This window comes from Rutilus rutilus (genome assembly GCF_951802725.1).
Source record: "Rutilus rutilus genome assembly, chromosome: 5".
NCBI classification, from domain to species: domain Eukaryota; kingdom Metazoa; phylum Chordata; class Actinopteri; order Cypriniformes; family Leuciscidae; genus Rutilus; species Rutilus rutilus.
Genome location: NC_140213.1, coordinates 45,094,329 through 45,120,704, shown reverse-complemented (window position 1 = coordinate 45,120,704; position 26,376 = coordinate 45,094,329). Strand labels below are relative to the sequence as shown.

At 39.1% G+C, this 26,376-nt stretch overlaps 1 protein-coding gene across 3 annotated transcripts; it reads left to right on the top strand.

Annotated features, from left to right (window-relative positions):
- The first annotated feature begins 1,014 nt into the window (after positions 1-1,014).
- On the top strand, positions 1,015-25,998 carry LOC311290633 (transforming growth factor beta regulator 1-like). Of its 3 annotated transcripts, none has more exons than XM_084409236.1 (15): positions 1,015-1,168; positions 1,289-1,443; positions 3,502-3,559; positions 3,636-3,718; positions 3,805-3,841; positions 4,084-4,146; positions 10,428-10,640; positions 12,682-12,752; positions 14,103-14,347; positions 14,436-14,575; positions 22,646-22,792; positions 22,882-22,979; positions 23,949-24,059; positions 24,205-24,368; positions 25,066-25,998. In XM_084409236.1, the coding sequence occupies exons 2-15, from the start codon at positions 1,319-1,321 to the stop codon at positions 25,152-25,154; spliced, it is 1,644 nt and encodes a 547-aa protein (XP_084265362.1). In that variant the 5' UTR covers positions 1,015-1,168; positions 1,289-1,318; the 3' UTR covers positions 25,155-25,998. The 3 variants fall into 3 exon arrangements, with proteins under 3 accessions (XP_084265362.1, XP_084265364.1, XP_084265363.1); XM_084409238.1 differs by having other exon boundaries at positions 4,074-4,146; XM_084409237.1 differs by lacking the exon at positions 4,084-4,146.
- The last annotated feature ends 378 nt before the right edge of the window (positions 25,999-26,376 follow it).

Below are 26,376 nucleotides of genomic sequence, written 5' to 3'. Positions count from 1 at the left end.
CTTGTGCACTGCTTCTGTGAAGTGGGCGGATTTATTACCTTCACTGTAAAATGTTCCCGGCTAACGGAAGAGAGCTTATTTTATTTTATTTGGTTAACCAGGAAGGTCCCATTGAGATACAATATCTCTTCTACCAGGGAGTCCTGGTCAAGATAGTCAGCACACACAAAAAAATACAAAGTTGTACTTAACACAAAAAACATACAAAGAATTTCCATATCTGAAAGACAACACAACCCACAATCAATTACTAAAACATTTACACCGTTCTATAAAAACAGACTTTAAAGTGTTTTTTAAAAGAAGTGAGAGATGGTACATATTTCATGTGTAATACCTTGGAGCTCATTCCATGCATAAGGAGCATAATTAGAGAAGGCTGATCTACCTATAGTTCTGTATGGAAAATTGAGTTCTTGAGTAAAAGTTTAACTGTTGATCTAGTATTATAGATACTAGTAGCCTACAGTATGTCAATAGATTAGATACATTCTGTGGTAATTTACCCAGTAAAGCTTTTAAAATAAAGATCAACATATGATGTTTCCTCCTCAAGCACAGGGAAGTCCAATTTGTCAACTCATATAAATTACAGTGATGCTTAAGCAGAACGGCACAATGATTGCATGGTCTATGATTTCTCTCTCTCTCTAATTGATTACAAACGATTCAAACATTAAATTTAAAGTATTACATAAAGTGTACGTGTAGTTTTGCACATTTAATAAAACCTCCATCAGGATGTATAAAAGCAGTTCAAGATCTTTACTAATTTTGTTTATTGATGGTAACCGCATTACACCTAAATGTAAACCTAATGATATTCCGTTCAGTTACCAAATGTTTTGACAATCACAATATAGTTCTTATTATGCATGTTTTATGTATTTGTGTATTTTTAAACACCACTCCCCCCTCCCTTTCTTTGATTTAAATAGTTTTTATGTAAATCATAAAATATACAGTAGATGGCAATCAAGCGGTTATGATGTGTGCTCCTTAAACATGCCCCCCGGAAACACGAATGATTCACTCAATCGATCAGTGGTTCCCATGAGCACTGAACACAAATGCTAAATCAAACAGGTCAGCAAATTGAAGATCAGAAGCATTTTTATTCTTTCCTGCACAGCATGGGTACTGTAATAAATATCGAGTGAGATTACAGGTGAACTTGCATCGACATGTATTCTGAATTTCTGCACGGCTGGATCGTGTTGTTTTGTTTTTAGCCTAGTTAGCACTACTAGTAACGTTACAGCTAATGATGTGTGTTATTTCACCCCAGGCGTGGATGTAAAGCACAAATCGGGCAGGGATGGATTCGCTAAACTTTGAGTCAGAGATGGAGGCTGATGGGCAGGGCAGTTATTCTCTGTTTCCAGCGCTGGACAGCATGAACAGCCTGACTAGCCTGACTGGAGCCGCCGAGAGTCTCGACGCGTGAGTTTAGGCGGAGGAACAGTCATTTAATCAATGTGTTCATCATTAAATATTGCCTTCACTTCTTACGCAATGAAGCCACACAGCTGTTTTACATTATTGCACAAAATGCTGCAATCATGTTTAAGACGCTGTACCACGAACAGGTTTGAAGTACTGTGGTGTTGTTCTTAAATATATGGCACTACTGAAGTACATATCCAAACACATGGTAGTAATATACTATTTTGCCCCAAACATAAAATTCTTTGTCTTACCGAAAACAGGGTTAAAGGCTAAGAAACATCTGTTTTTCAGTACTCCCACTGTGAATGACTGTCCTGAGTAAGGAAAAAACAAGTAATAAAAACTCAGTGAGTGTTTTAGCGCAATTTTCTGACCTCATGGGATCACAACACTAAGAGATAGTAAATCTTTTCCTGGATTTTTTTTGTGCGTTCCCGAGATAAGACCTTCCTTAACATAATGCCGAAAACCCGAAGTCTCTAGGTGGTCTGGTTGAGGAGTAGATAGAAGTGCAAGATTGGTGCGCACAGACAGAACAGAAATCATGAGTTAACAATCGCAATTTTGTCTGAATGGAACCCATTTAGGCTACCCATGAGCATTAATACATTAGAGGCAGGAAGAAGTACTTTAGAAACCAGCCTTTATTCATTATTATTGCAGAGATGGGGTTTGGGGCTGCTCACGGACCGTGGGACTGTTTCTGAGGGACGAACAGGAGACAATGGTAAGGAGAATGCAGGAGACAAAAGATAGGTCAAATAAAAAGTGAATCCCCAGAAACAGTCCCACGGACCCAGCCCCAAACCCCATCTCTGCAATAATAATGAATAAAGGCTGGTTTCTAAAGTACTTCTTCCTGCCTCTATGTATTAATGCTCATGGGTAGCCTAAATGGGTTCCATTCAGACCTTAACATTAAGTGTTTTACTGTTATATGTCAACAAGACATTTTCACCTGGCTATACCCAATGTTTAGATCTGTTGTGGTATTTAAGCAAATTAGCACATACGCAATTAGATTATGCATCGTTTGTCCATGTTAACAAACAATTAAAAAAAACTTGTAATACATTTTTTGTTTGTCTTGATGCAAGTAATCAACTCAGTAATTTTCATGGTGATATCTAAAGGTTAAAATTTTTACTCTATTCACGTAAGAAGAAGAATGAACAGGCGTATGAATAGGCTATATTTGGGTCTTTTTCGAAACTTTCCCCTAATGGGATTCTTCTGGACTTTTTTTCCTTATTCAGGACATATTGAGGATACAAAATCCAGTTAAGTTTGCTTCTGTTGCAATTTGTTCAAGGTTGACCCCCATTTTGGCTTAAAATGACTGGACTTCTAAGAAACGTGTGTTTTTCAGCACTCCCATTGTGAATGACCGCAGAAAAATATACTTGAACATTGATGGAGCAACAGATTTTGTGTGAAAATAAATTCTAAAAGAGATTTGTTTTGTTTAAAAATCTTATACGGTGGGTAAAACCAGCACGGGGAAAAGGCACGTGTTATTTTATAGACGAATAACTCAAACACTTTTAACTAGTGTTTTTTTAAATTACATTTAAAGTGCTCGATGTGCTCTTGTATGTTAGTCAACACATCGCAATTGTTAGTTAGTAACCGCATGACAAAAGATTATCAAAACATATTGGCTTGGTTTCACAGACAGGGCTCAGGTTAGGTCTTAGTTCAATTAGGACATTGAAGTATCTTTTATACATACTTTATATGTGTGCATTCTTTATACATTATTTTTTCAGTGTGAAAGCCCACTAAACCTACTCAGAAACTCTGAGTTTGTTCAGCTGAGCTCGCGTCATGCAACAGGCCATACATGAGCACATTCAGTACAACTTTTTCACAAGGGCTGTGCGTCTCAGTGGGATTTAGTATGAAGTTGTATTATTTTGTTACTATAGTAGTATTATAAATAATAGCTAAACTGATAACTGAGATTACTGCATTAATATGAGAACACTGCTTCCTATGGTGGATGTGTGTGAAAGCTTTACATGGTCATACTGTACTTCTGCTCTTTTTCAGTGAAACCCCCAGTGAGGTTGCAGATAAACCGAACCTCACATGGCTCGATGCTGCTCAGGTGAACATCTCTCTTAAACCGTGCTGTTTCACATACATTTCATGTGATCAAATCAATGAGTTTTGTGATTTTTAAGATTGTTCTGGAGGAGGCTGGGCGGCCCATGCACATCAAGGAGATCAAGCAGCGGATCATTGATCGTGGACTGGTGCAGTCAAAGTACAGAAATATTCCTCAAGTTCAAATATTTACTTCACAACGCACAGATGTCAAGACAAACGCTGTATCTTTTACCCTATTCACAGTGCAAAGTCGAGCCTTGAGGCGGTCATGTATCGAGAGGTGAGACACGGCACGATTTATGACGCTCATGCTGTTCACTGTCAGTCATGTACCATATTTACTTTGTTTTCCATTCAGTGCCAGCAATGTGTTTAATTTAGTGCATGATTTCACTCGTTTGTCTTTCATTTTAACATTGATTAAAGTTTCAGAATGACTGGTTTAGGAAACAGGGTAAAGTCAGAGCAGTCTGTCACAGAGAGAGTCTTCAGCATTTGCTTTAGTTTCACAGTTTGTTACAGACACAGAAAGGCAGCAGACGCTTCAAGAGGATTGAGAGCAGAAATGGAGTTTTTGCCCTGTTGGTAAGTCCATAAGCACGTGTCAGTTAGCCGTTACACCTATTTTAACTTAGAAATAGTTATCACATGACGCTTACTAAGTGCCACGTTGTTTTGTTGTTGCTTTTTGTTTTTTTGTGGCGTCCAACTGTCCAATCATCAAATTCTTATTTTTATATGTTTTTCGAGTCTGCATAAACACATATGTTGAGTTTGCATCAACACATTAAACAACCACATAATTGATGGTCTCCGTTTATATTTTGTGTGGTCTACTTCAAAGGTGAATTTAGTTTTTTTTGCAAACCCATAGGTTTGCACATTTTTTTACAAAAGGAAATACTGTCTACACAGTGGTGTGGTTTGTCCACATTGGTCGAACCCGCTACAGTGTCATTTGGACCTCTAAATCAAACAGAGCTGCTGTATTTCTATTCTTTATGAAGTCCATCTAATCTTACTTACACTCACCTAAAGGATTATTAGGAACACCGTACTAATACTGTGTTTGACCCCCTTTCGCCTTCAGAACTGCCTTAATTCTACGTGGCATTGATTCAACAAGGTGCTGAAAGCATTCTTTAGAAATGTTGGCCCATATTGATAGGATAGCATCTTGCGGTTGATGGAGATTTGTGGGATGCACATCCAGGGCACGAAGCTCCCGTTCCACCACATCCCAAAGATGCTCTATTGGGTTGAGATCTGGTGACTGGGGGGGCCATTTTAGTACAGTGAACTCATTGTCATGTTCAAGAAACCAATTTGAAATTATTCAAGCTTTGTGACATGGTGCATTATCCTGCTGGAAGTAGCCATCAGAGGATGGGTACATGGTGGTCATAAAGGGATGGACATGGTCAGAAACAATGCTCAGGTAGGCCGTGGCATTTAAACGATGCCCAATTGGCACTAAGGGGCCTAAAGTGTGCCAAGAAAACATCCCCCACACCATTACACCACCACCACCAGCCTGCACAGTGGTAACAAGGCATGATGGATCATGTTCTCATTCTGTTTACGCCAAATTCTGACTCTACCATCTGAATGTCTCAACAGAAATCGAGACTCATCAGACCAGGCAACATTTTTCCAGTCTTCAACTGTCCAATTTTGGTGAGCTCGTGCAAATTGTAGCCTCTTTTTCCTATTTGTAGTGGAGATGAGTGGTACCCGGTGGGGTCTTCTGCTGTTGTAGCCCATCCGCCTCAAGGTTGTGCGTGTTGTGGCGTTGCTGCATACCTCGGTTGTAACGAGTGGTTATTTCAGTCAAAGTTGCTCTTCTATCAGCTTGAATCAGTCGACCCATTCTCCTCTGACCTCTAGCATCAACAAGGCATTTTCGCCCACAGGACTGCCGCATACTGGATGTTTTTTCCTTTTCACACCATTCTTTGTAAACCCTAGAAATGGTTGTGCGTGAAAATCCCAGTAACTGAGCAGATTGTGAAATACTCAGACCGGCCCGTCTGGCACCAACGACCATGCCACACTCAAAATTGCTTAAATCACCTTTCTTTCCCATTCTGACATTCAGGCCCCGTTTACACGTACATGGTTATTTTGAAAAACGGAGACATTTCCCTTCGTTTGCGCCCTTCGTTTACACGCAAACGGAGAATTCACCTCTAAAACCAATTCTTTTTAAAAACTCCGGCCAGAGTGGAGATTTAGAAAATCTTCGTTTGCACGTTTGCATGTAAACTGAGACAAACGGGTGTTTAGGCAGCCAACTTCACAGTATGCACCAGAGCTCGCACCTACGTCAAAAGTGCGACCTATGTTTACATGTGATCATGGAAGCGTTCAGAGTAGCAGTCGGATTTATGTTGGTGAGAACTCTTTTCGTGTGTTTGCATTTGCAAATACAGCTGCTCCATTATGTCGAGGAGCAGAGACGAATGAGTGCTCGGAGGTCAGCAATTTGCAACAACTTCTCCTCCTTCCAACATGAAGAACCAGTCCGCGTCACCGCCAGCGCCGCCGGTTTTGGGTCCGACCTGGGCAAACTGCTGTCTGGTGGGAGAACTTAGAAAATGAAGTGGTTGTCCCGGATGAATGGCGTGAAAATTTTAGGATGTCGAGGTCATCGCTACTGTCACTCTCCGAATTGCTGCGTCCCTACATCGAGTCTGAGACGACAGTCATGCGGTCCCCTGTCGGTGTCATAAAGAAAGTTGCCTGCACCTTATATTACCTGTCCGACGAGGGTAGACTGCGCAAGACAGCCAACGCTTTCGGTCTTTCGCAATCAACCATGTCAATCATAGTAAGGCAAGTGTGTGAGGCAATAGCTGTCCACTTAGGTCCTATGTACATACAACTGCCCACATCCGAAAATTCTGTGCAGAAACTAGTGCAGAAATTTGAAGTGCATGGCCTCCCTCAATGCATAGGTGCTGTGGATGGCACACATGTGGAAATAAAGCAGCCATCTGTAAATTCCACAGGCTATGTCAATAGAAAAGGGAGGTTCAGTTTGAACGTGCAGGCTACCTGCGACTATAAATATTGTTTCATTGATGTGGTAGTTAAATGGCCTTAAACGGCCATCTGAAACATGGGAAAATCCCACCATGTCCCAAGCAAATACTTGAGGATGAAGAGGCCATACCAGTGTACTTACTTGGAGATCCTGCATATCCTCTGCTCCCATACCTAATGAAAGAGTATGCGAATGGGGGGACCACTGCTCAGGAGCAGTACTTTGGACTGTCTTTGTGCCGTGCACGGATGGTTATCGAGTGCGCGTTTGGGAGGCTGAAAGGCCGGTTTGGAGCCCTGAGAAGAGCAATGGATATTAACCTTAATGACCTTCCCTTCGTCGTATATGCATGCTTCGTCCTGCATAATTACTGCGAGGCTACTATGGACACTGTGGATGACACCAGGGTTACAGAGGCTATTCAATATGACCGGGACAACCAACCTGATAATCCACCAACTGTCAGAGAGGGAATGTCTGCTGAAGGGAAGAGGGTCAGGAGAGTCCTGACACAGTTTCTTGACCCATTAAGGGACCTCAAGTGTGTGTGTGTGTGTTACACTGGTTTAACACACATGTTGAAGTAGCCTACTCTGTTTAAATTTATACATTTTAGTTCAGGCTAATGTTTGTGTTTAAAGGGATAGTTCACTTTGAAATAAAATTTTGGTATGTTTTAGCTTACCTCAAGGGCATCCAAGATGTAGGTGTCTTTTTTTCCGCAGTAGTTTCAATTGTGATATTTTTAGGTCAAACCGTTCTCGTCTGTCAGTCATATAATGCAGGTCTGTGGTCACCACCTCAAAGAGCATGCACAGAGTCCAAATTAAAACAATTCCCCATCGTAAGTACACATTGATGGCCTAAGACACGAAACGAGCGTTTTGTGTGAGAAAACGAACAGTATTTATATCGTTTTTACCTTTTGTACACAGCCACGTCCAAGTGATCTGACGGCGCGGGCGCTTCCTAGTGTGTGACGTGTAGGCATACTGGTGCATAGATATATACACTAGATGTATATAGATAAATAAAGACACCTACATCTTGGATGCCCTTGATGTAAGCTAAAACATACCACAATTTTATTTCAAAGTGAACTATCCCTTTAAGCATTTTTCGTTACAATTTTGTTCTTTGTATTTGATACTCAACAGTTTTGTGGACCAGGTTTACAGTAACAAATGGTCAGTGGTTTTATAGTTGCCCCAGCATACTTCACTGTGTGAATCTTACACAATTACAGACACAAGTCTGAATGCTTTTCAACCAGTTTAATTCTGATCAGACACAACAATTGTTTGTCATTACGGCATTAAAGAGAACACTGTACAAATAAAATGCCTCTGTACTGCTTAGGCTACTGCTTGTAACTAACATATTACAAAACAATAAATGAAACCGCATTCAAGTGACATTTCCAAGAGGCTTCAAGAGGTGTGTTTGAGCTTATTTTTATTTGATTAGGACGATGCACATTACATTTCTTTTAGGGTTGTGCCGTCCATCGTGATGGCTGACCGACATCACGATGGTGAGCCACCATCGTGATGCCTCGCCCACCACCCTGTCAGACCAGCCCAGTCTCACAGCAGTTTGTGTTCGTGTGTACACCAGTGGTTGGGAACCTGGCTCGCGAGCCACATCTGGCTCTTAGGCAAAAATCATGCGGCTCGCAAGGTCTCTCACCCTTTACCAACAAACGATAAATTAAGACGTGCGTGTTCAGTGCTGTTCTCGAGTGTCACGAGTCACCACAGCAATCAACTAACCGCTTCCATTTCTGTGGTAACCTAACAGTTACAGCTCCTGCACTGGGATTCAGGCAGCTGCTGCTTGTTTAAGGTGATGGCGAAAATAATTTTAGAACAGCAGCGAAAATGTAAAAGTAGGCTATATAAACTTTAATATATCCTTTTATTGAAATGGGTGCTTTGCTGTTCAAAGAGACATTTCGAAACATTTCACCCGCTGGTACTTTCACTTTTGCCGCAGAGACCCTTTATGTCCTATAAATGTGTCGTATTTTTGATGATCCGCGCAGATTTCAGTTGACGATTCTGTTTAAAATTATTAATAATAAATTATGAATGAATGAGAAAGGAAAAGAAGAGCAGGATGTGCTTTATATTGAAAAGAAATATTAAAAGCGCGATAAGTCGTGAAAGAGAACTGAATTCTACTGACAGGGTGCTGTGCGCGCGCTCCGAGTGCAACACGGCGGACAAGCATAGTAGTCTTTGTCTTCGGTTGCGAGCCTAAACGGCTATCATCGTCCATCGCAATGTTTTACTGTAAACATCGTCAACTGCCAATTTAGGGGACATCGCCCAAGTCTAATTTCTGTAAATGCGCCAGTGTTCAACTGTAGTTCTAGTTACCTAGCACATTACAATAAACAAATTGTATAACTGTTCAAAAATAGGGCATACGAACAGTGTTCAACTGACCTCAATGTTATAAAAAACATTCCAAAGGTACATTTAACACTAAACAACCAAAAAAAGTGCAATTTCTGTAAACACTTACTGCAGCTGCCAAAGACATCAGACAAGGTACATTTAACACTAAACAACCAAAAAGTGAAATATCTGTAAACTCTTATTACTGCTGAAACATTAGACAAGCTATAATACTTGCCTTTTTACAATCAAAAAGTAGCGGGAAAAAAAACAGGTATGACGGACAAATCTGCAGTGTTAATAGTCATTGGCATTACATTGTGTGTGTGTGTGTTCTATTTCCTGAGGAGTTTTGTGGGAATACCTGATGTATTTGATTTGGCAGATATGACTGTTGTGATGGCATATGACCTTGCTGGGCTACTGTAGTGGGGTAGTGTGGTGGTGGCACCTGTGCTAGTGGTGTTGTATGGAGTGTTTCCCGCAGGAAAGAAAACCCATCAACAATTGAGGTTGTAAGCCTATCCAGTGTATTGGAAACTTTAGAAAAGTTGTCAGCAGCTCTTTTTTCTGATGCCTCAATGATGTTAAGGAGTTGTCTTTTAATATGCTGGTCTTCTTCAACAGCATGTTGTTGCAGAGCCTCTGCTGAAAGCCGTTTATTCAGATGCTCATGGCGGTGTCCTCTTAGTTTGGCCTTTACAAAGAAGATCGGAACAAAATTAATTGCAACAGCATAATTTGCTGTAAAAAAAATACAGTGTTACAAACATTACTTTTCCATTCTATATTATATATAGTATAAAAAAAAAAAAAAAAAAAAGTGTCAGCAATTGCCATAAGAGTAGCAGCTCTTAGTAGTAGGAGCTTAGTATTAGGACTAGGAGCTGTAGAATTTCTCTAGAATGTTTCGTGTGGTGCCATGGCAATGGTTGAGTTCTAAATTCTAGCTTTCATTGACATAAACCTCTGCCTAAGGGCAAGCCAAGATAGGCTTGTACGTGTAAATGAACACTTTTCTGAAAACTGACATGTGTGCACGATGTTATTTTTGAAACCGGAGAGATTGAAATGTCCGTTTATGAAAATAGCTGCCCACGTGTAAACGTAGCCTCAGTTTGGAGTTCAGGAGATTGTCTTGACCAGGACCACACCCCTAAATGCATTGAAGCAACTGTGTTTGGTCAACATGTGATTGGTTGATTAGATAATTGCATTAATGAGAAATTTAACAGGTGTTCCTAATAATTCTTTAAGTGAGTGTATATGTCGATTATAATGAGATGACACACTTCACCTTTAAATAGTTCCCAACAATTTAATGGAATATCCCATGTGACGCTTTTGTCAATCTGACAAAAAAGCTCTGCTGATTTTTTTGTGTCTGTTAAACTCTTGTCTGTAACTCGCATACGCAGACTGATGAGGAGAGACAGCATGCATTGCAGGCGTTTTCTGCTCAGTCGACCTTCTCAAGTTCAGGGTCCGCTTCGTCGCTGGGACACCTTCCTTCTCCCACGAGCCACACTGAGTCCAGGCCTAAGGTCAGGAAAGGTCCTCGCAAGAACCAAAATGAGAAGTACCGGCTGAAGTACATCCGTCTGCGCAAGGCTGCCCGTTCCATGATATTTGTGAGTGAAAGTTTTTATACCAATAACACAATGAGTTTAAAGCTGTTCACACTGCCAGCGTCAAAGTGACATGATCCCATTCACTTTAATGACATGAGGAACAGTGACCTTTGGCGATACAAGTTGAATATGTTTAACTTCATGCAAATTAAGGGGCGACCAGAGTTTCCGCTAGAAAAAAATTGTGGTTTCGTTTTCCGGACATTTTGATGATATGCCGGTCAAGTGTCGCCTCTTAATTAGTCAAGTTGAGGAAAACTGGAGGCAGGCTATGTAACTTAAAAAATGACATAATCAGGATCGGATCTATTTGCGATCCATTCCATTCTAAACAAACAACGCAGTTTATATGCTTCGTCCTTGTTTCATTATTCATTAAGATAATAATTAATAAATGCACGCATAATTATCAGTGAACTTGATAAATGTTGCAGATATGTTTTACATGCATGCACAAACATGCCTTTCAACTTATGTGTGCAAAATTCTGAATAAAATTTATGTGCAGCAATTTGTACAAATAGAGAGTCTAGGTCTACTATACGTGTTGTAGCCATTAAATACGTTTATTTAGTTTAATATTTGTTAAAATATTATAATGTTATTTTTTAATTTATGTTGATTATGAAAAGTGAACCGCACGTGTAAGATAGGATGCGCAATATCGAGAGACATGGAGCGGGTCAGACATGATTTTGACCACTTAATTAAGTTTTGTTTTGTAGAAAGACTTTTCTGAAGTGAATTTCGTTTTGTATAAATTGAATCTTAATTAAAAAAAAAAATGTATCAACCAATTGCCTGGATTTAATAAATAAGAAGCAAATACAGCAGACGATAGGCCTAATCATGCAGGCGCCCGAGCGGTCATTTGCATTGCTTGTGAACTGGAGGCCCATCTCATCCTAATTTAACGAAACTCAGCGTAGGCCTCACAGACATGAAATATATCTTAAGAAAGCTTGAAATGTCTTTTTAACAATTTAAAATGAAAAGAAATAGGCTACTCTCTGATTATGTAATACATGATGTGCATTTCTCTCTATAGGCGCGTTCACTATGGAGATGGCGATCGTCAACTTCATCTTTACAGCTGTTGTTGCTGTTAATAAACTAAAAATAATAGGCCTATAATTTTATTAAACAATAAATTAAATGAAATTGTAATTGTATTAAAAAAGCAACAAAAAAATCCTGTTTAATTATTATTTTTTTTACCTATGCTAATTACGCATTAAATTCAGGTAGGCTACTGAGTCGCTGTCCTCAGTGCCCAGAAAAGCGCTGAAACGGAGATGAAGGGGAACCCGTTTTTATTTATCTATTTTTTTTTTTGGCTTATTTTAACTGGCCCATCCAGTTTTCTGGAGGCCCACCTACAAACAAAATCCTGGTGCCGCTAGTGTTTCGCAGCGGTCTGATATCAAGAAATAACAGACCGCATTCCACATTGGAATTCAACCAAGCCATGTAATAGCCTAATGTTAAATGACTTTCAAACAGTAGAGCCTGTTCCTTTATAACATAACCAAAGGTCGGTGTATTTTGCTCTATACATTTTAGGCTTATTCTCAAATTCAGATTGTGTTAGGGGGGCGGGATTATTAGGCCATTTTAATTGGACAATTTGACCGGAGAGACTTAATTTTGTCGGACATTTAATTTTTTTTTCGGCCAATGTCAGGCAATTACCGGACAACGGAAACCCTGGGGGCGACTTCCAATAGGAGTGAAGTTAGTGGAGTGCACATGATCCGTCACTATATCCTGTAGTGGAGAGTGTTGGCAGGAAGATTAAGTTATTTTAGAGGTCAGTAACTTTCCTGTAATTTATGATATATCTCTATGTACATACAGTGGTACTCGCCATGCTGATGCCGAGCCTGAATGGTCTCGTGGAACCAGATAGACTGGCATTTTGCACTTTCGTCAAAGATAAATATCCGGTGACTTGACTGACGATGCTGGCAGTGTGAACACCGCTTAAATATGTAATTGCCTAGTTATCGGTGTAACCATGCTTGAATTGGTGCCCTCACAGGAAAACGCAGCACTATATGATGAGATTGCTCACCTGGAAGAGAAGTTTGTCCGGGCAAAAGAAGAAAGGAGGTTTGTCCACATTCACTTATCTTCATTACAAAATATTCTTGATTGAAATTGAATTTGTATTTGAAACACTTTTTTTTTTTTCTTCAAACTCTTCATAAAGTCATTCAAAAGTTTGTGGTCAATATTTTGATTAAAAGCTACAGTAGACATTAATAAATGTTACAAAAGATTTCTATGACAAATAAAAGCTGTTCTTTTAAACTTTCCATTCATCAAATAATCCTGTTTTTATTTTTATTTTTATTTTTTATAAAAAAATGTATTCCCTCAAAACTATCAAGCAGCACATTTTGCAATATATGACAAATATTTTAAAATAGAAACATCACATTACTTTAAAGAGGGAGGAGTATATGTATTTGTAGTATATGTGAGCTGATGCCTATTATATTTGTAAAATGTTCTGGTTGATCCCCTGAGAAAATATAAAAAAAATTCAGTTTTTAGAAACATCATTAGATCACTAAGCCATGATGACATATTAGGTGGATTTTGTGATTTCCACTCTAGGAGAATTCTTCTTCTAGCTATTAATGTGGCAAAAGCCAGGGCATTCTCTTTATTTTGATCTATTTGGAAGTCGTCACTTCTGACTCCAAAAAGAGCCATTATTGGGTTAGGGTGAATTCTCAATTTAAAAGCTGAGTTTAAAATTTCAAAGACTGAAAACCAAAATTGTCTCAGTTTAGGACATGACAAAAACATATGGGTTAGATCTCCCTTTGCAGCGGTCACACGTTTCATCTATATTTGGGTACATTTTAGCCAACTTTGTTTTACTATAATGAATACGGTAGAGAACTTTCATCTGAATCAGATTGAGTCTTGCACAAGTCCCATTTACTCGATCAGCAGCTCTATCCCAGGTGTCTTCAGATATGGCGATTCCTAACTCTCCTATCCATTCTGTTTTGATCTTTTCTATTGATACATTTTGGAACGATATGATCAGGTTGTATATTTTTTAAATAAATCCTTTAAGGTGTGAAGGGACCCTCAGAACTAAACCTAAACGTGACTCAGAGTTTATTTTTTATTTTTTATTTTTATGAAATTTGCCAAACTACCCATAAAAAAGAATACATGAAGATAGAATAAAACAGTTTTTTTTGTTTAAAAGCAGAGGGTCTGTTCTTTCTTTTGACATATTGGATGTTCAGATATTCATACAACAAAATCTTCTGGGGCCCAAAATCTTTTGGAAATTATCAAAAATGCTGGCAGTGGCTGGCAAAAAAAAAAAAAAAAAAACGTCGGCAGAGAAAGAGTTAACTGTAGTGTGTAATTATGTATATACACACACACCAAAAAGTGAGATGCAGTCCACTTAATCTCATCCTGTATCTCCAGATTCCTGCTGAAGTCTTTGTTGCAGTTTCAGTCTCTGTCTGAAGGAGAGGCTGTCCCGACTCCCAGCTGCAGCACACACACACACACACACACCCCCGGCACTATGAGCTCCAGCACACCAGGGGGCGCTGCTCTACCTGCGAGCCACAGCCAGACCCCCGGACTCTCAGCATCTGAAGACAGCCTTTTGAAGAAACCCAAAAAAGAACGAAAAGAGAGAGGAAGAGAGAACGGCAGGGAAGAATGTGAGTGTTTCTCGCTGCTGTGTTCTCTCTTATATGCGTCTGTATTTTGATTTAATAGTTACTTAGCATTTGTTTGCTCAACTTTCAGTCATGAAGAGGATTTGTAAGAGGAGGAAGGTTGCCGAGGGAGGAGTGCGTAAGCTTGTTCAGCCCATCTCGCTGGACTCGTCCGGGAGACCGCTCTTTCCCATCGTCCTCGGCGGACTGACCGTGTACAGCCTAGGAGAGGTCAGACAATCATCCTGTCCTCAAACTCAGTTCTTTTAGTCAAGTCACCTTCATTTATATAGCGCTTTTACCAATATAGACTGATTCAAAGCAGCTTTGCAGTGATAATAGGAAATTAAAGTAACAGAGATTTAGGCTTTACAGCAGTTATTGTCCAGCTAAAGTTAGTTTTGAGTGATTCACTTCCGTTGCAAAGATCATTAGTTATTAACTTAGGGGCCGCTTACACGACACCGTTTTAACTGAAAACAGAACACTTTTAATGTGTTCTGGCCGTTCATTTGCACGACAGCAATGTTTGGTGGCTCGAGAATGCAAACCTTGAAGGGCAATTTCTGCAGAATACATCTCCAACCCTAATAAAACACACATAAACCAGCTTGTGGCCAGTGCGGGGCCAAGAGCCTTGGGAGCGGAGCGACACACCAGTCTCGAGTCCACAGAGGAGCTCCGGAAGGATAAAATGAGGAGTGACGGCAGAGAGAGGACCAGGCCTGGTGCTGCGTTCACGCTATATTGTAATTACCGTAAATAAAGCTCTTAATCCTTCCAAATCGCTCTCGCTGTACTTTGATATCATACATTTATTGGGCTGTGCAGCGTTGCTTAAATCTGCAGTGGTCAGGTGGTACAAGTCTTAGCTCTCAAAAAAATTATGAGTTTACATGTTGTAATTACAAGTTCAACAAGCACATAAAGGCTTTTTGGTTACACTTTATTTTAAGGTGTCATTGTTACAGTAGCCGCGTTTCCACTGTCGGGCCAGAAGCTCCACAGTGCTTCACTAAAACACACCTCTCTGGAACAACGTCACACTGATCCATCTTTTCGCCAACACCTGGAAGTTTTATCAGAAAACTAATCAGAAAGAAATCTCTGGAAACAACGTGATTGCAAAACAAGCATGATAAAAGTGACCGTTTGCTGGCATTTTCGTTGTTTACTGGAATATTTAAAACCCTAGAATCAATGTTTTACCACATATTCACAATTAAAAGTGATACATTGACCATAATGATTTCATTTGCGTCAGAATTGCACATTAGTCACACAGAAATAAATTGGTTTACCGTTAGGTCTATTTCACAAAAGAAAGAGGACACGCTTACTTATTCAGTCGAGGCTGTTTCTGTTTATTTGGAAGTTACAGGACATATTTACATCACATTTAGAAAGAATGATAATTTCGACAAATATGCGACCCGAGGAGCTTTAGCGCTCTCTTCCAGTAGGCTATAGAGTTATATTTTCATTCAGAGAAACAGAGGAAGCTCCCGAAAAGAAAGTTGCTTTATTTTATGATAGTCCGGTATAAAGAGACGAGACGTAGGCTACTGACAGATAAAATAAAAACAGGATTGTGATAGCCTTTATGATTTGTCTGATTTCTTCAAGCGTTCATATTTACCATGTTTACTATGGGAATGGTTAGCGTGCCGTGCGTAGTCTTTTGCATCGCGTATAAAAATTTCGACCTTATACGGTGATCAGAATCCATATCGTATCACAAACAGAAGGCATTCAAACATGAAAGTGAGTTTTGAGGGAAATTATTTAAAAAATCTTTAATACTGACAGAATCATCCGGCAGTGATGATCATTTAATGCTACAGAATAGTGTAATATACGCTTTTAACAAGTTGAAATCTCATAATTACGGTAATTATGGCACGAACGCACTGACAGGTCTTCGGGATTACTATCTTCAAGAGCGGAGTTTGACACGTGTGATATAATAAGGTCATAAATATTGTTTTCTTGGCAGTAAGAAGTAGCAGTTTTTTAAGAGTGAAATATTTTAAGAGTGAAATTTGAACCCATGGTTTCTCTATTTCAAATATAGAAATCTGTAGTGCGTGCTTCTCTGACCACGGGCCTGTACTCTTTACTGTCTCTCTCACTGGCCGTATCCTCAGGAGTCCATTGCTGGCACGCTCAACGTTCAAGTGAAGAACTTTTCCTACTTAAAAACCCTTTTTATTCCAGAGCAACTTTCAAACAATAATGCATGCTTTGGTTGACAACTCGTCTAGACCAGGGGTTTTCAAACTTTTTGTGTATGTGGACCACTATTTGTAATCAAGAATTTTCGCGGACATAATGGTTGGTCTAGACTATTAAAATTCACTTTATATTGATGTCTCTCAGTCTTCCCTCTTCCATCTACAGCTAGTGCAAAACGCAGACTCCGCACTGGGACACGCGAGTATGAGTCGATGAGTCACCTAGCCTGGCAAGACAGACCTACATCAAGATGTTAGATCTGATGTGATTGGCCTGACTACTTTGTTTTTTCCAGCTCGAAAGTCAACGGAGAGTTGCTATACTACACTGGCTGCAAAATTAATTTTATCCACACTGCACTGGCTGCCTGTCAAAGTTAGAATTGATTTTAAAATGTTATTGTTATTTGTCTATAAAGCTCTCAACAAATTGGCCCCTCCATCTCCCTGATCCGGGTTGATGTGAAAATATTAGCTAAAATCCTCACTAAACGTTTAGAGCCCATTTTATCAATCATTATTTCTCCAGGTCAAACTGGATTTATTAAGAATAAACTCTCCTTTGACAACATCAGGCGTTTCCTTGATATTCTGTACTTGCCTTCTCTGTCAAGAGCCCCTGAACTGGTTATCTCTATGGATGTAGAAAAGCGTTTGATCGAGTTAAGTGGCAGTACTTATTTTATACTTTGAGTAGCTTTGGGTTTGGCCAAGCTTCTATATAATTTAGGCTTCTATATAATTCCCCTTTAGCTAGTGTACGGACAAATAAGTGCCATTCTAAGTATTTCCTGTTAGGTCGAGGGACGAGACACAAGGGTGCCCGATCTCACCTCAATTGTTCGCCATAGCAATTGAACTCTTGGCGGTGGCTCTTATCGTTTAGTATGACTGGCATTGTTAGGGGAGAGGTTGAACACAGGCTATTCTTATATGCGGATGACATATTGTTATTTGTTTCTGACCCGGAGAGCTCAATGCCCTCTGTGTTAAACCTATTTTTGCAATTTGGCCTCATATCTGGCTATAAATTGAATCTGCACAAGAGTGAGCTGATGCCTATTAACTCTGCTGTCTTAGAGTATCCACTGCAAACAATAGCCGCTTTCCGACCAAGTAGTTACAGGAACTTAGTTCTAGCAACTGTCCATTTCTAAACAGTTCTAAGAACTACTCTCCCCCAAACTACTCTTCCACAATGCTCGCATTCTCTGTGTTAGTTAGCGATCTGTCTAACAGTACTGTTTAATATGTCATTAGATAGAACTGTTATAGAAAGTAGACAGTATATGAAAAAAGGTTATTAGCCTATGCCGTGTGGTTGATGTCCAGTGTTGCTAGCTGGGCAGATAAACATAATCATGTTTGGCTTGGTCCCCTCAAAGTTGCGTTGGATTTTCTCTTCAGCATAAAGGTTTAGAGATCACTGTTTTCCATGTTTGTATAGTTAGTTTCTGGAGTAAATATATAGGCTATAATCTGTGTGTTTACATTCTAGCTGTTTTAAAAATGGCGGGTGCTGGTGTTCCGCGTGCGTTCGGTCAATCAGCGTACACTAACGTCACGGGTAGTTAGTGCTGGTTTAGACCCTACTCTGAAGTAGGACCTAAATTAGTTCCTCCAAATGGAGTTCCTAGAACTAAAATCGTTCCTAGTTCCTACGGTGCGAACACGCCGACATCCGGGTACTTTAGCCAATAGTTCTAGGAACTGTGAAAAGGTTCCTCCGGTCGGAAAGCGGCTATTGCCCTTTAAAGCTTCTCAGCACAACTTTAAGTATCTAGGCTTTTGTGTGACACATTGTGATAGCCTTTATGATTTGTCTGATTTCTTCAAGCGTCCATATTTACCATGTTTACTATGGTAATGGTTAGCGTGCCGTGCGTAGTCTTTTGCATTGCGTATAAAAATTTCGACCTTATACGGTGATCAGAATCCATATCGTATCACAAACAGAAGGCATTCAAACATGAAAGTGAGTTTTGAGGGAAATTATTTAAAAAATCTTTAATACTGACAGAATCATCCGGCAGTGATGATCATTTAATGCTACAGAATAGTGTAATATACGCTTTTTACAAGTTGAAATCTCATAATTACGGTAATTATGGCACGAACGCACTGACAGGTCTTCGGGATTACTATCTTCAAGAGCGGAGTTTGACACGTGTGATATAATAAGGTCATAAATATTGTTTTCTTGGCAGTAAGAAGTAGCAGTTTTTTAAGAGTGAAATATTTTAAGAGTGAAATTTGAACCCATGGTTTCTCTATTTCAAATATAGAAATCTGTAGTGCGTGCTTCTCTGACCACGGGCCTGTACTCTTTACTGTCTCTCTCACTGGCCGTATCCTCAGGAGTCCATTGCTGGCACGCTCAACGTTCAAGTGAAGAACTTTTCCTACTTAAAAACCCTTTTTATTCCAGAGCAACTTTCAAACAATAATGCATGCTTTGGTTGACAACTCGTCAAGACTATTATAATTCACTTTATATTGATGTCTCTCAGTCTTCCCTCTTCCATCTACAGCTAGTGCAAAACGCAGACTCCGCACTGGGACACGCGAGTATGAGTCGATGAGTCACCTAGCCTGGCAAGACAGACCTACATCAAGATGTTAGGTCTGATTGGATTGGCCTGACTAGTTTGTTTTTTCCAGCTCGAAAGTCAACAGAGAGTTGCTAGACTACACTGGCTGCAAAATCAATTTTGTCACCCCTATTTTATCCACACTGCACTGGCTGCCTGTCAAAGTTAGAATTGATTTTAAAATGTTATTGTTATTTGTTTATAAAGCTCTCAACAAATTGGCCCCTCCATCTCCCTGATCGGGGTTGATGTGAAAATATTAGCTAAAAATCCTCACTAAACGTTTAGAGCCCATTTTATCAATCATTATTTCTCCAGGTCAAACTGGATTTATTAAGAATAAACTCTCCTTTGACAACATCAGGCGTTTCCTTGATATTCTGTACTTGCCTTCTCTATCAAGAGCCCCTGAACTGGTTATCTCTATGGATGTAGAAAAGCGTTTGATCGAGTTGAGTGGCAGTACTTATTTTATACTTTGAGTAGCTTTGGGTTTGGTTCCAAATGTATCTCATGGATTAGGCTTCTATATAATTCCCCTTTAGCTAGTGTACGGACAAATAAGTGCCATTCTAAGTATTTCCTGTTAGGTCGAGGGATGAGACACAAGGGTGCCTGATCTCACCTCAATTGTTCGCCATAGCAATTGAACTCTTGGCGGTGGCTCTTAGATCGTTTAGTATGACTGGCATTGTTAGGGGAGAGGTTGAACACAGGCTATTCTTATATGCGGATGACATATTGTTATTTGTTTCTGACCCGGAGAGCTCAATGCCCTCTGTGTTAAACCTATTTTTGCAATTTGGCCTCATATCTGGCTATAAATTGAATCTGCGCAAGAGTGAGCTGATGCCTATTAACTCTGCTGTCTTAGAGTATCCACTGCAAACAATAGCCGCTTTCCGACCAAGTAGTTACAGGAACTTAGTTCTAGCAACTGTCCACTTCTAAACAGTTCTAAGAACTACTCTCCCCCAAACTACTCTTCCACAATGCTCGCATTCTCTGTGTTAGTTAGCGATCTGTCTAACAGTACTGTTTAATATGTTATTAGATAGAAATGTTATAGAAAGTAGACAGTATATGAAAAAAAAAGGTTATTAGCCTATGCCGTGTGGTTGATGTCCAGTGTTGCTAGCTGGGCAGATAAACATAATCATGTTTGGCTTGGTCCCCTCAAAGTTGCGTTGGATTTTCTCTTCAGCATAAAGGTTTAGAGATCACTGTTTTCCATGTTTGTATAGTTAGTTTCTGGAGTAAATATATAGGCTATAATCTGTGTGTTTACATTCTAGCTGTTTTAAAAATGGCGGGTGCTGGTGTTCCGCGTGCGTTCGGTCAATCAGCGTACACTAACGTCACGGGTAGTTCCTATAGTGCTGGTTTAGACCCTACTCTGAAGTAGGACCTAAATTAGGTCCTCCAAATGGAGTTCCTAGAACTAAAATCGTTCCTAGTTCCTGCGGTGCGAACACGCCGACATCCGGGTACTTTAGCCAATAGTTCTAGGAACTGTGAAAAGGTTCCTCCGGTCGGAAAGCGGCTATTGCCCTTTAAAGCTTCTCAGCACAACTTTAAGTATCTAGGCTTTTGTGTGACACACAATTTTTCAGATTTACTTGATAATAACTTTACTCTTCTGATTAAGAAGTTAGCTCAAGACTTTAAGCGTTGGTCTATATGTCTATATCTCTTCCAGTGTCTCCCAATTTTCATCCCCAAATCTTTTTTTCACACTCTTGATAGTTCGACCTCTCAGTTTATTTGGAATAGTGAAGTTCCAAGGATTCGTCAAAGTATCCTGCAAAAACCTAAACATTTGGGTGTCCTTGGACTGCCCAACTTTTTATTTTATTACTGGGCAGCAAATAGTGGGTCTGTGACTGTCCTACCTTGGACAGCTCCGCATTGAAAACGCCTCTTGTAAGCTCTCCTCCTTGTCTGCACGTCTGTGTGTCCCGAACACATCATCTGTGGTCAAATAGTCCAATAATGTGTCAGTGACTAATAGCCTGAAGGTCTAGACCCAGTTTTTACGCTATTCTGGGATTCAGGCCATTCCCTTGTCATCTCCCATCTACTCCAACCCTCTATTTCCCCCCTCCATGGGGGGATGGGGCATTTGCTTCTTGGAAAGAATGCGGTCTTTTCTCCTTTGCTGACTTGTACACTGATTATATTTTTGCATAATTTTAACAGTTAACTCATTCTTTTAATGTTCCTAAGTCACTTTTCTTTTGTTGATATTTACAGATTCGAGACTTCATGCGCAAACAATATCCCAATTTTCCAAACAAACCTTCACTCTCCGAGATAGACATGACTCCAAGTGTTAGCCCATGTCAAAGGGGGTCTATTTCAGAGTTATACAGTGCTATCTTCTCTTTTCAATCTAAATCTACCGACTCACTTCCTATCACTTGGTCCCAAGACATTAGTAAAGAAATAGATGAAGAAACCTGGGCAGAAGCTCTCAGTCGGGTTCATTCCTCTTCTATTTGAGCTCGTCATGGAGTGATACAATGTAAAGTTGTCCATAGAGCGCATTGGTCTAAGACTAGACTGGCCGGATAAATTCTGCGATTGACCCCGAATGCGAGAGATGCCACTCTAGTCCTGCCACTCTAACACACATGTTTTGGTCAATCCTCATTCTGGTTGTCTGTTTTTAATTCCCTTTCACTCATTACCTCTCTCATTATTCAACCCTCTGCTATCATTGGCCAGTTTGGTGTCCTGCCTGCTGATTATTTGGTACCCCACTATTTTGCTGATTTTGTTGCTTTTCTCACATTGTTGGCCAGACGACAGATGTTGCTTAACTGGAAGCACTCCCATCCTCCTCCACACGCTGGGTGGATTTTCTCTTCGCCGGCCCAGTACATGCTTTTCATATGTACAAACTGCATTTAGAATTAATATTTAATATAATATTTAGAATTAAGTTTTAAGTGCACTTATTACTTCATCTGTCTGTCTGTCTTAGTATTTTTCAGTTTTCCATTATCTGCTGATGAGAATGTATTTGTATTTATATATTTATTTTACCACCTTTATTTTTACTCTTTGTCATGTCTTTTATTTTTATTATTACTTATTTATGTTTATTAACTTTTTTTCACCCTGAATGTATAATAATAATAAAAAAATCTACTCTGTCTGTACACTCCTAGAACTCTGAGATCCAGTGATCACTGTCGACTCATTGTGCCTAGATCCAGACTTAAAGAACGAAGTGATCAGATTAGCTCCCTCTGTTTCCACCTTCAAATCTTCTTTAAAAACCTATTTATTCTCTTTGGCTTTTAATACTCCTTGATTTAGGCACGATTATTGTTTATCTATTGTTGTGTGTTCCTTTATTGGTTGTTTCATTTTTATTTGGTCAGCCTTGGTTGTTTCTAAATGTGCTTTATAAATAAATATTGTATTGTATCTTTCCTTCCTGAGCTCCTATGTTTGTGTGTTCATGGTAGATCATCACAGACAGGGCTCTGTTTCATGACGACACTGCGATCTATCCTGTGGGCTTCTGCAGCACCAGAGTTTTCGCCAGCATGAAGAATTCTGATCAGAAGTGTCTCTACACCTGCCAAATCAAAGATGGAGGCCAAGGACCACAGGTGCTCTCTTGTGCAGACGCGTGCTTCTGTATAGCTGACCTGTCGTTGATGATCTCACTGAACGTTCTTGTCATTCTTGTAATATTTAGTTTGAGATCGCACCAGAGGATGACCCACAGAATGCAATCGTTGCTTCATCTGCGCTCACCTGCCACACAAACCTGCTCAAAGCCATCGCTGCCCGCAGGTGAGGTGTTGAACATGTGATCAGTTTCATCTGGAGCTCGTACTCGTTACTGAATGGAATTAAAGTAGTCTACATATTGCAAACCAGCATTTATCAGTGTAAATCGTACATATTTTCATCACGTTAAAGCACTTTGTCCCCCAACATCCTCAGAACTGTAATGCAAAAAAAAAAAGATTATTAAATTGTAAAATATATTTATATATCATTGTTATATACCGTTTTTTGTTGTTGTTTTTTTTAAGAATTTAATACTTTTATTCAGCAAGGGTGCATTAAATTAATCAAAAGGGGCAGTAAAGACATTTATAATGTTACAAAAGATTTCTATTTCAAATAAATGCTTTTCTTTTAAGCTTTCTATTCATCAACGAATCCTGAAAAATATTTCCAAAAAAATATTGTTTTCAACATTGATAATAATCAGAAATGTTTCTTGAGCATCAAATCATCATATTAGAATGATTTCTGAAGGATCATGTGACACTGAAGACTGGAGTAATGATGCTGAAAATTCAGCTTTTATCACAGGAATAAATGACATTTTAAAATATTACAATAGAGAACAGTTATTTTAAATAGTTATAACAGTAATTGTAAATGACTTTTTTTATCAAATAAATGCAGCCTTGTTGAGCAGAAGAGACTTCTTTCAAAAATATTTAAAATATCGTACCAACCCCAAACTATTCAACGGTAATGTGTATAATTTTTTTTATAAAATGAATAAAAACATTTAAAAATAAAATCTTAATGATCTTGCTTGTGTGACCCAGAAATGTTTGATTCACCCTATAACCGGTTTACTCTTTGTACTACACAGAATATCGTTAGCCTCATAGCATAATTGCCTAAGTCATTTTTTGTTTTTTCTTGTTTTACAAAGACATTGAAATATGACTTAGGCAATTATGCTATGAGGCTAAAATGATCATGATTTTTTTTTTTTTTTCTTCTTTTTTGATCTAGTGCCAAACCCTTGATCAACGTTGTCCCGTCTGGAGCAGATTTTTTTGGTTTCTCTCACCCCACCATTCAGAACCTGATCCAGAGCTGTCCTGGGGCCCGCAAGTGCAGCAAGTGAGTCACATTCGGTTTTATTCTACACAGCAAAATTAATTTTATTGCAAGCTTTAAAAATGTCTAAGAAGCCACAATAAAACATAAAAATGTATTTATTAATGGCATACTAGTGGCCTCATATCTGCTTGTCTCAATGCTTCAGTTATCAGTGGGTGCGTTTCGAGGTTTGTCGGCCTGGTGACGGACAGGTGGCACATGGCCTTTCAGAAGATGATGCGTCTGTGAACTTTGAGTCGTTTCAGCGAGTGCAAAGCAGTGAGGAGAGCCTGACCAATCAGAACCTCACGGCAGAACACAGCAGCTCAGGTCAGACAGTTCCCACAAACCACAGCAAATCATCTATGCAGGTCAAGTCACATCTATACAGACAGTTCCCACAAACCACAGCAAATCATCTATGCAGGTCAAGTCACATCTATACAGACAGTTCCTACAAACCACAGCAAATCATCTATGCAGGTCAAGTCACATCTATACAATATAAGATCATTTCAAAGCAGCTTCACATGAATAAAAAAGGAAAATAAAAGTTGTAAATAACGGAAAAAAAACAATGTTGTAAAATTGATCAATTATGAAACCCAATTTTAGCCATCTCTACAGACGACAATAGCATTATTCAGCTCAAGTCAATTCAATGTTAGTTTTAATTCAGTTCAATAAACGTGTTAATATTGCAAAGTTCATTCAGACATTTCTCCAGCTCAATTCATTCACACTTCATCTTGTTCTCATCCAATAGTGTCAGTGCAGTTAAAGGTACATGATGTAACTTTTGGCCCTCTAGTGGTTAAAAAACAAAACTGCATTGATTTTGCGGAAGAATTATTATTATTTTTTGGTTATACTTCGACTTTCTCATAACTAAAAAAAGACATTGTTTTGGAAGGATTGATGACTCATTTAAATTAATGATACTTGTCTTATAAACCCCAGGTTGTAGACATAATAAATGAAAATGATTGAGTTTATGAAGGAAATAAATGGTGTGTTTCTTCGACAGGTCGACCCCTTCAGGCCATCTCCTCGTCTCTCCTGCTGAGCTCGGCAGCGCTGCAGAACACATCCGTCACCGCTCTCTCCAACACTTGAGCTTCACTTTCATATTGAGGATCACTTCATACATCCAGATGGGTCCTGTGTACAGACGTACAACTAAATCATGGTTTCGTCATTTGGCACTCAGATGGAAAAATAATGACTGGATGCATCTCTGTATGCCACAGTATTGAGTTATATTAGTCAGACTTTTTTTTTTTTTACGTGATAAAAAGCAAAGTCCTTGTCATGTCTGCTTTATCTGTTGTACTCTTAAAGTGTGATGATCATTGTCCTTAACTGTGAGATGTTTAAGATAAAACAGGACTAAATCAAACATTAAGCTTTTATTGTTAAGGCCTGTTCACAACAGGAACAATGACTATAACATATATTACTATGAAACACCAAAGCATGATATTGTTCTGGTTATTATAAACGTGCACTGCAGTTTTCTTTTTTTATCATCTGCTGCTTTAAATGCTCAAGCTCTGTTTTTACCATTCATGTTTAAAAAAAAAAAAGATTCCTTGAAAGTGGTTCCAACAATACAGTTCCTCTGAGCAATTATCATTATAGTTATGGTGTGAAGAGCTCGACGGCTCCTTCAGAAGCCACAGGACACCCTTCAGGCTTTATCTTTCATTATGTAGGTCATTCCATGTGTTTGATGAGAAATTCATTAAGAAATATTTTGATATTATACCCAACTCATCATGTGTAATGCTATGTGATTATGTGGTAAATGTGAGTCTTCAGAACATATTAAACTTGAAGTTTCATGCCGTGACAAACGTGGTTATCTGATGATGTTATAGTGTGTGGAGGATGAAATGCCTCAGACAACCACCAGATGTCGCTGTGTGACTGAAATAAATACAGACTCGCTAACAGAAACTAACGTTACACCTTCACGGGTTTGGCTGTTGCATCGCATCTTGCTTTGAACGACAGTCATGAAATCATCAGAATTGATCCTCTTAATGTTTTTAATTCGTTTTCCTGGTCTTACTGTCAATTATTCAACAGAAAAACGTGTTAAGCCTCTGAGGACAGTTTCCTTTTCAGTTGACATCAACCTCCTCTTTTCCTCACTGATTTTAACTTTAAACGATTCAATCAGTTATCGATGGATGGCTTTACTTAAAACCATGTCACAGTATAATGAGAAAGTATATTATATTACCCCATTATACTATTATACTATATAAGAATAGATTTAGAATACATTTGCATGATATTATTGTAATATTCTTATGCATTTCAATGTTTTTAT

Bases quoted from the DNA above. Each gene is read 5' to 3' on its own strand.
- LOC311290633 (XM_084409236.1), top strand. From the start codon at position 1,319: ATGGATTCGCTAAACTTTGAGTCAGAGATGGAGGCTGATGGGCAGGGC. The intron at 4,147-10,427 runs GTAAGTCCATAA...TCGCATACGCAG, and splicing joins ATGGAGTTTTTGCCCTGTTG to ACTGATGAGGAGAGACAGCA. The intron at 22,793-22,881 runs GTGCTCTCTTGT...TGTAATATTTAG, and splicing joins ATGGAGGCCAAGGACCACAG to TTTGAGATCGCACCAGAGGA.